The sequence below is a fragment of the Ascidiella aspersa genome, chromosome 5 (genome assembly GCF_963924565.1).
Source record: "Ascidiella aspersa chromosome 5, kaAscAspe10.2, whole genome shotgun sequence".
In the NCBI taxonomy this organism is placed as follows: Eukaryota; Metazoa; Chordata; class Ascidiacea; order Phlebobranchia; family Ascidiidae; genus Ascidiella; species Ascidiella aspersa.
In genome coordinates, this window is record NC_139451.1 from 32,634,944 (window position 1) to 32,651,561 (window position 16,618).

At 34.9% G+C, this 16,618-nt stretch overlaps 1 protein-coding gene across 3 annotated transcripts; it reads right to left on the reverse strand.

The window, feature by feature from the left end:
* Positions 1–219: 219 nt before the first annotated feature.
* Positions 220–15,635, reverse strand: LOC146146407 (NACHT, LRR and PYD domains-containing protein 12-like). 3 transcript variants are annotated; one of them, XM_083389904.1, is made up of 13 exons: positions 15,548–15,635; positions 14,840–15,389; positions 14,154–14,216; positions 11,746–13,077; positions 10,730–10,803; positions 9,839–9,896; positions 8,305–8,361; positions 7,904–8,145; positions 6,818–6,973; positions 3,836–3,991; positions 2,463–2,618; positions 1,939–2,100; positions 220–1,116 (listed from the first exon to the last, which is right to left on the reverse strand). In XM_083389904.1, exons 1-13 carry the CDS (start codon positions 15,581–15,583, stop codon positions 1,099–1,101), a joined length of 3,060 nt encoding a protein of 1,019 aa, XP_083246030.1. In that variant the 5' UTR covers positions 15,584–15,635; the 3' UTR covers positions 220–1,098. The 3 variants fall into 3 exon arrangements, with proteins under 3 accessions (XP_083246030.1, XP_083246031.1, XP_083246032.1); XM_083389905.1 differs by lacking the exon at positions 3,836–3,991; XM_083389906.1 differs by lacking the exons at positions 2,463–2,618; positions 3,836–3,991.
* Between the last annotated feature and the right edge of the window lie 983 nt (positions 15,636–16,618).

Below are 16,618 nucleotides of genomic sequence, written 5' to 3' on the forward strand. Positions count from 1 at the left end.
TTTGTATTGATTTGGAACCGATACGACCTTCTGTAGTATCGGAACACTACCGATACTACGAACTTGGTATCGGGTTGTGATATTATGGGACATCCCTAATAGCATCAATAATGTAAACTCTACTTGCGCATGATGCCGAGGTGCGACAGTTGATTGTCACTGCTGGAAGGAAATCCAACTTCTAATCCTACAAACACATTAAACAAATACAAAACTAACTCGGGCGATATTAAAGCTAAAATATATATAAAAAAGGCATAAAGAGCTGGTGAAGTGATATGGAAAGTAAGCGAAGTCAGAAAAATAACACAATTCGTTAAAAAAAAAAGCTCAATGACGGCAAACAAATGTGAACTTAACTTGAAGTGATACTAGAATTGCGCGCCTATATACACATAAGAAGGCAATTAAGTGCTTATTAAGGTGAAGCGAAATGGGCTGATAAAACATCAAGTAGAATAGTAGAAAAACACGAGCCTTGCATATTCAGTATGTAAAGAGTAACTTTGGTAAACTAACAAATACAATCGATTCTATGAAGCTTACGACGAAAACACCAAAATTAGTTGCGAACCACAGTGGTTTTTAAAACAAAAGCTGAACGCAAACCTTATGTTCTGTTCCAAACAAACAACGAAGCGAGTTTATTTGAAAGTTTAACCATGAGCTATTGGCACTTTAATGACATACCAGCCCAAAAAATAAACGAGCATAATATAAAACACCAATTACGTGACTGGAATCACAATTGTTTCATCGAGGATTGCATTTGTGCAATAATACAGGAGTTCATTGCATAGTTGAACACAAGCACAATGTTAAGTGCTGAAAAGGTCAGCTAAGCATGTCGCCATGTCGCTCTGATAAAAGGTTCATTGGTGAATTGAAAATACAAATATGTTTGCATTCAACTTAAATGTTTAAAACGCTTGAAACTAAATTTGTCTAAAATGGTAATAAACATCACACTTAAAAAATACACCGCATTGTTTGACAACTAAACGTAGAGTTTACAAGCAGTAAATTTGATAAATGTTTTTCTGGAAAAGAACATGAGAGAGTAAAACAAGTAATTCTTTGACGCTCGGAGGTGAAACTTCATAAGATCACTCTGTCCTGCAAATCCCAATATGTAAAGAAATTTTAAACGCTGAAAAAACCATGCCTGACAGATTTTGTTTCTTTACAATTCCTTTTTCTGCGATTTAGTGCGAAAATTTTCATAAAACTGCTGGTTAAGAAACTTGTTTTTGTGGTAATAAAAACAAAAAGTAGTAGTAAGTTGGTTAGGTATTTCATAATTCCGCTGATAGGAACAGGCCAATGAAGGGGAAGTATAGTTGCTTGGTATCGAAGCAACATTTGCCTGTGTGTCGCACATCTGTGGTTTGTAGCAGATGACGGTATTTGGTCCCTAATATCCCTTCAGGCACTGGACTGGTGGTTAGGCCAACCATACGTCCTATTTTAGGAGGATTTGTCCTCTTTTCTCAAGAAAAGTGAATGGTTCTCGGAGGAAGCTCAAAAATGCCCAAATGTCCTCTTTCTACGCATTTCGAGTTAGTTGCTTATACTTTCAACAAGACTTTTGACGTTGTATTTATTTCCAAAAAAATACTGTAGTGCTAAAACATGCTGAATTGCTGGTGCAAAATGGTTTGCCAACAAATTGCCCTACCGGTCTAACTTTTGATTGTTATTACAAACATTGCCCCAGAAAAACGGCAACCGAACCTCACATGTAAAAAGGCCCATTAATAAATCAAAGGTGTGTGATTGTTCATTTTAAACCGTAGGATTTTAAATCGTCACTTATAAGTCTTTCCGTAGCCGCCAACAGCAAAACAATCGCGCTCGCAACACTGGTATTGTGACGTAACACAGTGGCTTTTCGTGTCAGTAATGTAGGTTTTTAATTTATTTATTGTTGTTACTCACAGGAAGTCCAAGTTCTCTCAGTTTCGATCTGATCACCTCCTTGCCTTCCTCAGTGATGCCACAACCTTCGACCCACACCTCCTCGATGTTTGGGAGGACGCGAGAAAGCGCAAGAGCTCCTTTGTCGCCGGTGAAGTTACCACTTAGAACCAGCCACTTGATCTGAAACAACAAATTATTGGGTGAAATAGATTTTGACTTATTACATAAAGTGAAAATATTAGTTGGTTCAGTGTTTGCGGCCCCAGTCAATTTTATTTACTACATATTAAATGCATAAAACGTTTTCTTCCAATAAATGTTTTTGCTTTTATGGACCAGTGGTGGGCAATTACTGTTGGACAGCCGCGTGAGAATAGGAAAATAGGTGCTTCAAAAATAGGATGTGCAAAGTAAAAACACTTAGATATTATAGCTCCGTTCGTTATTAACAAACTTTAATATTAATGCTTGAAAGTCCCGAAGAACATTCAGAAAAGATTGTCTGGCAGCAACATCATATTTGTTGATATTTGTCAACTTACTTCGCACTGTTTGTTCTCGATTGCCTCGGTTAGTTCACTGATGTCTGTGATGTTACACCTGTCCAACCTCAACACCTCGACCTTGTCAACTATCTTCGACAAATGTTGGACACCGACGTTTCCCAAAGCGTTGTCGGTGAGGTTAAGTTGCTTCAACTAAACAACAACTCAAATGTAAGTTGGTGGAAATATGAACACAAAAACGACGTCATAAAATAGCGACGGTTATGACGTCATAAAATAGTGATTTGTATTGACGTCATCAATAAGAAAAAAACTAAATAGAAATCGCCAATGAAAGTCTAGCAAAAGCAAACCTAAGTGGGATTGATTTTAGTAGATTCAGGTTTAGACTATCAGCAGCGCAGTTACCCGAGTTCCTTGTACGGGACTGTACGCTAAATTACAAGCACGTCTTTCGTCACCTGCAATACTAAACGAAGATCGTTTTCCCGGGTGTCATAATGCCACGATTATCGCAACATCTGCGTAATTTTGCGGTAACAAGCATTACGCGTCTTAAGATGATGAGAAACCAAAATCCAGCGCAAAACTCCGTTTTTCGTTTCTTGTCTGGTCGACCGTTAATGCAAGATTTATTCTCTACCGCTATTCGTTCGGGTTGGCTGATCAGCAAGTGTGTTGACGGATAAAAGCATTAAATCAAGCGGTTTTCGTTTTTTCTCGCTAAAACGTTGAGTTAGGCGCAACTGATGTTCCTCGCTGTTCGCTGTCTGCGCTAATATCCGATGTTGGTGTAAGTCTGCAACGCGTGCTTGTATTTTAGCTGACTTGGCACACAGCCCGGAGCAGATCTTTCAATCTAAATGAGAAGGTTTGTTTGTGAAATACAACAAAACGCATTTTTTCGCGCGTCGCCTTCTTTTGATAATAATCAGACTTTTTATATTATATAACATCCTGTTCCTGATGATGAGTGTACTATAAATTATAAAAATAATGTAAGGGAAGGCACCTGAATTATTTGACAATAAAATTGTGGAATTTATTACTGACGTCATACCTCTAGAACAGTACTCATCAAATGTTGTGCCGCGGTATAATCCGACAATCACTTATTTAACAAATAAAGACATTTTAAAATTTGTTTGCGCTTTCCAATGGTACTGTGTTAATCGTGAATGGAATTATAATTAAAAACATAGACCAGCATTTTAACCGTGTCCAATAATCCAGGATTTACGAACTTTTCTACATACTTGAACACTTTTTAACTTTGTTCCGCCCATGTGTATAAAGTCAGCATTTTAAACAAATTTTGCAACAAACATTACGGCCACCAGAAAAGCACCGCTCGTTAACTATCTTCATGGTAAAAATAATTATTCATCAAAAAATATTAGTTTACTTACTTTGCATTGTTTGTTCTCGATTGCCACGGTTAGTTCACTGATGTCTGTGATGTCACAACTGTCCAACTCCAACATCTCGACCTTGTCAACTATCTTCGACAAACGTTGGACACCGACGTCTCCCAAATTGTTCCCGCTGAGGTGAAGTTCATTCAACTAAACAACAACTCAAATGTAAGTTGGTGGAAATATGAACACAAAAACAAGTTTGCGACCACCTTAAGTAATATATGTATTTATAACAAAATTATTCAGAGGTCAGAACCAGACATCGATTACTATCATCCCTATGTCTCCGCCAACTGACATTTTGAAATACTGGCTCGATTAAAAATTATTGTTTATATTTCAGTTATGGGGCTTTTGCTGTTGTATTTTTTAGATTATTTAAATCAATTATTTTTCACCAGATGACATAACATCTACGTTACAGAGTTCAATAATGAAAAAAACATTGTTTAAAATGGCCTTACATTTTTATTTTTCCTAAATATTGCATTACATGGAGCTACATGTTCGGTTTATAGAAATTTCATATTATTCGAAATATTTTTTGCGTTTCTCTATATACAAGCATGTTACCTCATTCGTAAAACATCAAAGGCGCTGGTCGTTCCTGTTTGCCGGTGATTGTGTCTAGATTTATAGGTCTGTGTTGAACCGGCATTTACTCGTCTAGCGTTGCATCGTAATTATCATAAAAAAGATTTTTTTTGATTTAGTAAAACTCAAATTCTCATGTAGTTTCGCAAAATATGTGACAATATATCTTGGCGTAACAGCGTAAACGTTGTTCTACTACAAACGCATGTGCTAACCATGGGTCGCAACCCCCTGGCATGAGATGATGTTTTAGGGCACGACAAATCATTTGACGCGCACGTCATATCAACTTAACAAAGTGCAACCAGGGGCGTATCCAGAAATCAAAAAAAAGGAGGGGGGTGTTCGAATTCTCAACTTAAAGAATCCACCTATTTTTCGTCCGACGTTAATTACTAATGACGTCATAAAATAATGGTTTGTATTGACGTCATCAATAAGAAAAAAACTAAATAGAAATCGCCAATGAAAGTCTAGCAAAAGCGACCTTTAGTCGCAAAGCGAACACGTGCGTCGTCCACACTCCTGCCAAGTGCCAGCTGCGAAACAGTGTGCAATATTTAACTTCGGACAAAAACTAAACCAAGACCGTGAAATATGTGGGATTGATTTTAGTAGAATCATGTTTAGAATATCAGCAGCGTAGTTCTTACGGGACTGCACACTAAATTACAAGCACGTCTTTCGTCACCTGCAATACTAAACGAAGAACGTTTTCCCGGGTATTATTACGCCCAATTAGTGCAACATCTGCGCCGAGCTGTGTGCCAAGTCAGCTAAAACAAGCTGCGGTTGAGGGAAAATAAGTTGTGTCAATTACACACCAAACACATGGACTCATAATATGCCTATTGGGAATAATTTTGCGGTAGCTAGCATTACATAAAAATGACGACTTTAAAACGCGCACGACAGCCACATTTCGACCACCTTTTAAGGAAATCTGCTTTAGTTAAAAACTGTCGTTGTTACACGAACATCAAATAATAGCGTAAACAGTGAACAGCGAGGAACAAAGCGCCTATTAACTGAAGGAAGAAGGCTTGACTTGCGTTGTCAATTGTCGAATACAAACTTGTTAATAAACCAACCTTATTGAATAACGAATGAGAAAAAATATCCTGCGTTTACGGTCGACCAAGAGACGAACAACGGCGTTTTGCGTTTGACTTACGTTTTGCATTGGCTTAAGACGCGTGACCTAATTACATTAAAAACTCGTATATGGTTGGGCTGGGAAGCGGCCGTGTTTAGTGATTTGTGTTAGTTTACATTAGACAATGACATGTTAAGTAATCGGTTGTAAGTTTTCAATTATTGTCAATCGTCAGTAATAACTTAATGGTTGTCATTCGTGATATTTTAGAATGCTCGGAAATGTAATACCATGATGTCTTGTGAACAAAAATCGATTCGTTTGGCAATAATAATGGAAAATAACTTTAATACATTTAAGTTATCAATTGAAATTGAGTGTTGTGTGTTGTATTACAAGTTTTAAACAAGATCAAGTTAAGAAAATACCACGAACACACGCCTGTTTGTGTCCATTTTTATGTAGGCAGAATCTGCTAGTTATTATTCATATTAGGGTTAGCTAATAATGACATAAGCCGTAACACCTCTATCCAAAGTTTAACAAGGCAAGCGCAATGTTTTAGTGCCCACGTCAACTTTTTACGGAATTTCTGTTCAGCCATAATTCTGCGAGGTAACCGACGTCATAAAATTATGTTTTGCCAAAATGATATTAATAAATGCCACTTTTTTAAAAATATGCGCAACTTTTGTGTGCCGAATGCGCCACGTTTTATTCTTAATGAAAAATTTTGCTTTTCAAATACAACAAAACGCATTTTTACGCGCTTCGCACAAACACCGCGTCGCCTTCTTTTGATAATAATTAGACTTTTTATATTATATAACATCCTGGTCCATGATTATGAGGTATTAGTCTACTCTAAAATACAAAAATAATGTAAGGGAAGGCACCTGAATGAATTGACAATAAAATTGTTAGTGGAATTTATTTCTGACATCATACCTCAAGAACAGTGCTTATCAAATGTTGTACCGCGGTATAATCCGACAATCACTTAACAAATAAAGGACATTTTAAAATTTGTTTGCACTTTCCAATGGTACCGTGTTAATCGTGAATGGAATTCTAATTAAAAATCTAGACCAGCATTTTAACCGTGTCCAACAATCCAGGTGAAACTTTATGAAATTTTCTAATTAACTTTGTTCCGCCCATGTGTCTAAAGTCAACATTCAAACAAATTTTGCTACAAAACATTACAGCCACCAGAAAAGCAACGCTCGTTAACTATCTTCATGGTAAATATAATTATTAAAAAAAACTATTCGTATACTTACTTTGCACTGTTTGTTCTCGATTGCCTCGGTTAGTTCACTGATGTCTGTGATGTTACAACTGCTTAACCCCAACACCTCGACCTTGTCAACTATCTTCGACCAATGTTGGACGCCGATGTTACCAAAATGGTTCCCGCCGAGGTTAAGTTCCTTCAACTAAACAATAACTCAAATGTAAGTTGGTGGAAATATGAACACAAAAACATGGACATCGATCACAAATACATCCCTTTCTAAAAAACTAACCCATCAATAACTTTAAAAAACTTATATATGCTTACATAATTATACTAGCGATGGTCAAAGGATAAATTTTGGTGAGACTTAATAAAAGTTTCTTATACATTGAATATTACATTTAACAAACTTGAATTTTTATACAAATTTCATTCCACATTTCCAAAGTGACGACCTAAGCATGAACGAGTTTAGTTACATCCATTAATACAAGCTGGTTCCCGAATGGTTAAGCAGCCGTTGTTATTTACAAAATGGCCAGATGAGCTTATTTTTAGTATGTTCGAAAACATAGACTGAGTTTATAGGAGGGGCCATACGTATGTGATTTTCACTGATTTTTTTAAGAAAGCAAAGGTAGAGGGGGCTTCTTTTTTTCTTTCAAAAACGTACAATCTTCTTAAATCTCGCCTTAAGAAAGCAAACGTACTTCTGAATGATACAATAGCACAGAGGTGGCCAGCACATAGTTCTTTCACCTAACAATTACAACCGGTCCGTTTGCTAAACGCTGAACTCTTGTATTCTTTGCAATGTCTGATTTTCTGTTAATACTTTGCTTTGAACAAAGTTTAGTTTCAACGATGCACCCTTTTGGAAAAGTGAAATATTAAAAAAATATTTAATATGTAATCTAAAGTTATTCCAGTGGCTGGTTTGGCAATATCATTAAATTATCATTAAAAAAAAAATTACTGTATTATGTCTTCATAAGAACAAAAAAAATCTATTACTTTGCAACAACCTAGCAAAGTTACAAGAATGCATTCATTCAGCCATTTTAGTTCCACCAGTGCCTTATAAAGTTGAAAACTTGCACAACAATATTAAAAAACGTAGTAAGATTACCTTGTGAGTCATTTTCCCGATTCCTTCGCAAATGTGTTCGAAACCTTGACTTGTGAGGTTACAGTTACACAGATTCAACGTCTCGATTGGTTTGTCGACATGCTGGAGCATCCGTCCCAAAGCGTATCCTGCACTTGTTCCGATGGGTTGGCGGCTAAAACCAGCCTTCACAGGGAAGTGCTTTGCGAAAGACTGGAGCACTTCTTTATTGCATTCTTGCACATCAACAATCATCCCAATATCTAAACACAACTTTATATTATTTAAGAAATATTAAAAAATACAACAAAAATATTTTTAGGTTTGAACAAGTAATTGACATTGTGACGTCACAAATGCCAAAACAATAGTTTAATTAACTGCAAATGTCGCAAAAAGTAAAAGAAATGTAATAAACTTACTGTCGGGAATTCGTTTAAATTGTTGGAGCAAGTATTCGTAGAACATCGTAGCCTTGCCTGGAAATATGACAATAAACATAATTTACCTTAAAAAAGTATTTATTATCCTTTCAAGTGGATGTGATAAAATTGCAATATCACTTAAAAGGACAACAAACCGTTCAAGTGATATTGTAGTGTTAATCACATCCACATGTGTATTCTGATGTAAACGACGTGCCTGTTTAATGTCACTGGTTATTCACAAGTCTGTTCAAAGATAAGCAGCAGAATAGTGGATTTTCATGTCACTTCGCCAAAGCACTTTTCGTTCGCTGCCTAACTATTTGTTTCTTGTGTCAAAAACATATGCAATTTTTTTATTTTTTATTTATTTTTACTCCTAATAATATACTTTAGACTGTTTTGTTTTGATTTAGGAATAAAGTTTTGAAACATGGCAAATTTACTTACTCGGGTATTAATACATAAGTTTTGACACAAACTTGTGCAAATGATTCAGACCTGTCACTTAAAATATTTAAACTTAATAACCTTTGTTAGTTATAACACAGTCACAAAATGTTATAAAATGCTGCACAAAACTGGGAACATATTTTATAATTTAAATAAACAACAAGCAAACTCAGATACAAGGCCACAAACCTCTGTTTACAGTTTGTTAATTTTTCTGCATGTTCTAGGTTTTGAAATATTTTTATGTGTAATCCTGGTTGTGCCACAACTCCCAAGCCCCTAGCATATTTCCCATGGACTTTAACCAATAGATATAAAACCAGGTATACAACTAATAAAAATGAAATGTATATGTACTTTAAACATCCGTCAGATGACATTTTACCGGCAAGTTACATCGTCTAAGGCAGTTGTTTTCAAATCTAGTTATGGCGCAGCTTTGCGGCGTAATCTCTCTAAAAATAAATTCACGCGTTTCATAAGAAAAATTTAGAAAAGAAAAACGTAAAAAATTAAATATTCTACTTTCAGTCACTTGGCTCCCTTAGGGAGTAAAAATGGATAAAAAAATAAGTTTTTAATCGTTGATATGCAAAAGAAAGCTTATTTAACTGTAATGATTGTAATTGCAAATAGTCTCTTATGCCCATAATATAAGTCCTAAGTTATACATTCAAACAAAGTTAACTTACGGACGGTTAGCGCATTTAAATTTTGTTTAGCTTTTGGTGCAGATGTGGCTATTGTAGTTTTACATATTTGTTTGAAATTTGTCGACTCAGTTTTCGTAGGTTTGATTTTCTGTTAGCAGGGTACATCGAAGTAATAAAAGGGTACATCGAAGTAATAAAAAAAGGCAGTATACTTTGTGGTTTTTGCTGGAGGGTGGGGGGAATGACAATGTTTGCACTTGAAGGGAGGAATATGAAAAAATACTTTGAGAACCACAGATCTAAGGGATAAACTTGAACTGCAAATGGTTTACTTGAAAACAGTTTAAATGGCTTTGGTCAAATATAGCAGGCCAATGAATAATGTGTGATAAAGAAACAGATAACATTCAGAAAGTACAACTTACAAGTAGTGATTTGACTTGGTTGAGCAGCAAGTGAGGTTGCTGGTGGCCGGGTAGCAAACTGTCAACAAATAATAAAAGTTCTCAAATGAATACCACACACAACTTCACTTTATTAAAATAAAACTGCTTTTAAAATGCTAGTGAACTCTGAAATGATAAAAAAATTAAATAAACATTAATTTATAAATTATTAGCAGGGCGGTTATTTTTGACTTGTTCAAAAAAGTTAAAATTTTGTCAAAATTTACACGTTAGGTCAAAATCTGTCAAAATTATTTCAAGTCAAAATCAATTAATAAATTTAGTTGTGAGTTATATTCAACGACGTTTTAACTGTATTATATCGTCGTAAGAACAAAATATTACGCTATTGGAGAGGCATTAGAATTAACTATCCAAGTCTAGTTAATCGCACAAGGTTCAGCTCGAACTTCGTTTCGACAAATGTATTCAACATTATTAGCTCTGTCTTTTTTCACTTGTGATTTAAAATTATCTCAGTTCGTATTTCAATAATATGCTTGGTTTCTGTTAACTTTCTGCAATTTTTTTATTTTGTATTTCAACTGTTTACATAACAATTTTCTAAAAAAAAAAACAGCGTCTTGTTTTTCTTTGGCATTTTTATAGTGGTTTGTCTTTTTGAAATGACAAAAAATCAACTAAACATTTTTATCGGCGACGCCAAGACACCAATGCAGTTCTTTAAACAACAATATGTTGTTTAAATTAACGTATTTCTAATAAGTCAAAAGTTTGTTAAAAAAATATATCTTTAGGTCAAAAAATAATCGCTCTATTGATTACCAAAACGTGTTTTAAATCAGTAATTGTTAAATACTTTAAGATGTCTGCAATGTAATGTAAATATCTCAGACTGTGTTTTCATACTTGCTGTATTGATGATGTGCCATCTAGTGTCAGGGTCATCTGTCCTGATGCCGTAGATGTCTGTTGTCTGGTTTCTACAAGTGTAAAACCACAAATGAATTTTATAGGTCTTCCTATAGCAGTTTTCTATAAGTATTTTTACAGTAGCAGAACAAATTTCTAAACAAAAACAAAAATAACAATTTAATGAAGGGTTTAAAACGAAACATACAACAATTAAGTAATACTTCATAATGGTTAAATAATTCTTACAAATGCACATGAGTTTAGTCGATCAGGGCATGTCTTTTTGCACACTGCTCAATGTTTACAGCTGTTTTCATATGACTTGCTTGTCAGTTAGTTTTAAAATTTGTAATAATTTGTCATACATGAAGTAATTATGTCAAATATTGTTCTATTGATGCACATGATAAAAATAGTAAATGGTTTGTTTAATCAGTTTGATTTTAGTTCAATTGGAATAAAAGCAGGTTGCCTATAATTTAATGAAGGAATATTTATCAGAAATAAATGATAGTAAAACTAAGCGATTTTTAGCAAATGATTTGCAAACTATTATTCCCAGAAATATGCGAAATATGCGTGGTACAGGCCTTAACAGTTGTTAGGCGAACAGAAAATATTAACCTATAATTTCAACTATGTGGATGAAGTTGGAAGTAAGGTTTTTAGTTTATATTTGGCCTTTAACAAAAACTAGGAAATGTGAAAGTGCTTTAAAACCAAGTAGATCACAGCGACATTAAAACGTCTGTAGGTGGTAACTGGTAAGGGGCTAGAAAAGGTTAGGAACCACTAGTGAACACAGACAGGTTTCACTAAAATACATTTTTACCACACATACAATTTCTATAAACAACATATTAAAGTGTATGTGTTGCTGATAACAAACAAAAATATAAAATAATGACCGCTACATTCCGTACAATATTTCATCTGCCATCAGCGTGTTATGGTAGTAACATACAGATATAAACGTATTTTTCATATACTTCCTAAATGTTAAAACATACCTTTGTCCTCAATCGTTGACTTTGGAACAATGAAATTTTTGAAGAGTAGAGACCCACATAGAAATCTTCTCACCATCGCCCAGTGAGGAACACGGACCAGTATCTTAACTAACTGACTAAACTCATCTAAATTCATGTTCTGGCTGATATGGACAGCCGCAAAGAATTCTTGAAGTAACTGATGTGAAAAATAAAACTTTTTGTCCCCGTCGAAAAGTTTCTGGTTAAAGTGAGAATACCCAGGTACTGCGATTATGATATCCTGGACTTTAACATCATTTAAACCTTGCTCAGCTATTTGTGGAAAAGTCATAATGACAGTTAAGTTTTTTGTGGCGTTGAAAGCAATTTTGGTAAGTTTAACTTTGATTAGGTTAATGTCATGACCCTTGGCATGTTCTGAGCGTCTCAGGTTTTCAAGTAAAACTGTAAAAATCTGAGTGATGTTACAAAGTTCGGTGAGATTATCTGTGCCCAAAGCAGCCAAAAGAATCAATTGAAGCATGATTGGGGTAAGACAAAGCTCAAGTAACACAGGTGCAAGTTTGGTAAAGCTATCCCATATTCTCTGGGCTTCATTTTTAGCGAAGGCAAAGAATAGTTTTTTCATGTTGCCTGGTGTAAACTCATGTACCAAAACAATTTCCTTGGGGCGAAGTAATTCATGGAGGGTGACTATAGAATGTGGTCTGGAAGTCAAAACTATAGAAATGCCCGGCAAGAATTTTCCGGTGCATAAATTTGCGACTACCTCTTCTACTAACATGGGAGTAACGTATGACGCATTTCTAGGCTTTACATTATCAAGTGACCAAGTTGCCTGATCATAACCATCAAGTATGATCCCAAATTTCTCTGGAAACTCCATCATTGCTGCAAATATGGCGTTTCGTTTTCTTTCGCTTAACCATGGGTACGCATGATCAACCACAACTTGCCTTAGAGTGACTTTTTCTGACCCATAGAGCATGTTCATGCACAACAGGAGAATCCACGTTATGCAAGAGGTGTTTGACAGTCGTCTGGCAATAGTAGATTTCCCAGAACCAGGAGCCCCAACTAAGGCCGTGTAGCGATGAGGTACTACACTATCATACCATCGCTTAAAACTGATCGCCCCTGAACCAGAGTTGACATACCTTTGTTGCGTCGAAGGCTTATAGTTTTCAGTTTTACCGGCTCTACCTCGATAAAAGTTTTCCTCTGTCCTTAGAACTGGATGAACACGGGGAAAGTTTTCCTGCTCGTAGTTTAGCCCGAGGGAAACAACTTCTTGCTGTGTTTTCTTGAGATCTTCCTTTATAGTTTCCAGCGAAATATCTTCAGGAGTATCTAAAAATATGTTTTATTTGCTACATGTATTATACAGAACAAACATTCAAAAATAATACAATTATTTTTTGATTTGTCAAAAAAGGCAAAATTTTGTCAAAATTTATACAATAGTTTGTAACGAGCTTTTAGAAATGGTTTATCAAAATTTTGTTTTGAATTGCAGGTAAAAACGTGTTAACTCCATTATATATTCGCAATTGTTTCATTTACCATTTCCATAATATGCTAGGTCGCGCTAATTTTTCGCAATTGTTCTTATATTTCAATATGGCGGTTATTAAATTACTGTTACTATTACTCAACAAGTTTCACAAGCAACCAGAGACTTTGGATATCTCAGACATTTTTAAGTTATTTAAAACTGAACATTTTCAAAACATTCACATAAACTTTACAATAGTGCCCCCTGGGCTTCATATTATTTCATATCGCCCCCTCATCTTGCTTTACAGTAAGGTTTTATATTAATCGTTGTCTAGCAATAAAATTTCATTTCATTGAGCTGTCAGTCATATTTTAGGGAGAATGGTTTCAAAAAATGCATATGAAACAGTTTGCTTTCTATTCTAGTAACTTGACTTACAGTTTAAAAAGAATATGAATTTTCACTGACCAATGTAAAACGTGTTGTAAACTTCTTAAACAGGTGTTGGCAAGCTGTGGCCCACGGGATTGTATTTGCCCGCCTATGTGCGCATACAAGCTATATGCCTATGACCTATATCTAAGTGGAAGTTTTTATAGAATGGAACTCCCTGCAATGAAAGTTCAACTAATCTATACTTTTTTCGCTGATGTATTCCGTTTTTTATGAAAAACATACAACAACAATATTTACCTTGTTGTTGAGAAGTTGATGACTGATGAATGAGAGGACGTGCACCTTGAATGGCAAGTTGTGGCACTGTCATAAATAAAAGTTAATAAAATCAGAATATTTTACATAATTTTGAAAACATATATACAAAATGTGTGAGCTACATGTGCAGTACATTATATGCAATGCAAAATATGTGTGAAATAAAGGGTTGAAAATGACTAAACAAAAATGCGTCCAATCAATTACTTTCTACCTTGTTGAGAAGTTGATGGCTCATTAGTGAGAGGGCTTGCACCTTGAATTGCAAGTTGTGGAACTGTCGAACAATACAAGGTAATAAAATCAGTATATTTTTCATATATTTGGAAATTGAAACAGTTTACTGGCGATATGTCTAGTGCAGTGGCATACCCAGGGGAAAGGGAAGGCGACCTCGCCCCAATTTTGTAAGTTATATTATCGTTGTTTTCAGGTTTATCTTAATTTCTTCAGTGGCAATGCTTTAAATGTAAACGAGACATGCGTATTACATTAATGCGAAATCAAAATCAAAACACCATTATTTGTCTCTTGTTTGGTCGACCGTCAACGCAGGATATTTATTTCTGTTTAACCTTTCGTTCGGTTGGCTGATTGACAACTCTAAATCAAGCTTTTATTCTCTTGTTTAAAGGTTTGTTTGTTGGACATTACATGACTGTTTCTGAATAGTTGCTGTCATTACAATCACTATTTTATGATGGGGTTTTTTCAGACTTTTTTATCAGGGGCTAATAAATACAACATTTTGATCTTTTATAGTTATCCATCACTAGTCCAAAAAATAATATCGGGCATCTAGTTTGATCAAACTAGTTTAACAACATGGTTAATTATGTGTCAAATTAATGACCTTAAAAGTTTGGACTTGACTTGGGTGGCTGATAAAAAATTATTTACCTTGTTCAAGAAGTTGTTCAATGCTTGGAAGGGTTTCTCCTTGAATGGCAGATTGTGTCACTACCAGCGTAACATTCTGTTGAAGTACTGTCTGATGCTGGATACTGGCCTGCTGTTGTAGTCCTTCTACTGCTTGATGTTGTATCATCGCATGTTGTTGTTGCAGCCCACTCACATCTTGACGTTGGATAACAGCTCGTTGTTGTTGTAGTCCTTCTACTGCCTGATGTTGTATCATTGCATGTTGCTGTTGCAGCCCACTTACATCTTGACGTTGGATAATAGCTCGTTGTTGTTGTAAATCTTCTATTGCCTGATTTTGTATCATCGCATGTTGCTGTTGCAGCCCACTCACATCTTGACGTTGGATAACAGCTCGTTGTTCTTGTAAATCTTCTATTTTCTGTCGTTTTATTTGCGCTCTCTGTTCATGAATTCCTGCAACCGCCTGACGTTTAATTTTTGCTCTCTGTTCGTGCATTCCTGCGACAGTCTGATGTTTGATTTGTGCATCTTGGTGTTCGATTTGTTGATCACCAGCAATGAAATCCTACAGAAATGATAGAAAGTATAGGTTTCATGTGAAAAGTAGACTTTAACTCAGTATAATATCAATCATAACCACAAAGTTTTGTACAACAGTTTATATATTCCTGAATTAGAAATATTTACATAAAATCTAAAACTAAATATTTGAAGCAAACTCACTCTGCAAGTGATGTTTGTTGTCCGTTCTTCAGCCATTTGAACTATTTACAAAATAAAAATGCTTACTACTTAGTATATTTACATATCTAAAAAACAAAATTAATATGCTGTAGCCAAGTAAGACATTATGACATAAACACGTTTTGCTGAACAATAACTTTGACAAAATCATGCAGCCATGCTTATATTATTGCAAATAAAAGTGCATCGTTCAAATGGTGGTCAGTTGAAAAGGAAATTTTCTTAGATTTGATGAACATAACTCGATGGAATTAAAAGCATTGCTCTTTACTCGATGTGAATATTTAAAATAACAAGTTTGTTGTCTGTTGTTGATTAAAAATACAGTACTCGTTAAAATATCTGAAGCTACCACTTTCATTGTTTGTATTTGCTGTTAAAAACTTAAAAAAATGAGTTTTACAAACACAGCCACAGAGAAAGTAGAACATGTACCTAAACGCTTACTAACACTAATGTTTTTCATAAATACCATGCTTACTAACACTAATGTTTTTTAATAACTACTGCTTTTATACTAAAACTGGCAGTTGCAACTGCCAACCAAGTAAAATTAGTTCCTCTTTTCCCAATTTGTAGGATGTGACTACGACCTTAAATGTTTATTGAAAAGATGTTTTTATTTTGACAGGGTGTTATAATTCATGAAAAATACACACACTAGGAAACTGAATTTATTATGAAGTTCAGCGGGAACTGCACCATGAACACTTAATAATAAACGCAGATTATGCAGAGGTTTTAACAACTTATTTATCATGGCACTTCGGTTTTATTTGTAAGATTGAGTTGATTTCTATGTTGCTAGGCACACACCAGGTTACGGTCAAGTAATACTAAGTATTCTATGGTCGTGCATCGTTTTAGAAAATTAAAAAATTAAAGTAAAATATATAGAATAGAGACAATTTAACGAAATAGTTTTTTGATGTACCTACGGCAGCATTTTGCTTGTATTACCTCCAGGAATTCTTGCCAAAGGCTATTCAGCAAAATAATTGTAATAACTTTACCGCCAAAATAAACATATTTACGTGTAAGTTAAAAAAA

What these genes read in the sequence shown, in the direction of transcription:
- LOC146146407 (XM_083389904.1), bottom strand. Translation starts at nt 15,583, where the DNA reads ATGGCTGAAGAACGGACAACAAACATCACTTGCAGA. An exon ending in GCCATCAACTTCTCAACAAG is followed by an intron (nt 13,078 to 14,153) that starts GTAGAAAGTAAT and finishes ACATATTTTTAG; the next exon opens with ATACTCCTGAAGATATTTCG. An exon ending in ACCAAGTCAAATCACTACTT is followed by an intron (nt 8,362 to 9,838) that starts GTAAGTTGTACT and finishes TCATATTTCCAG; the next exon opens with GCAAGGCTACGATGTTCTAC.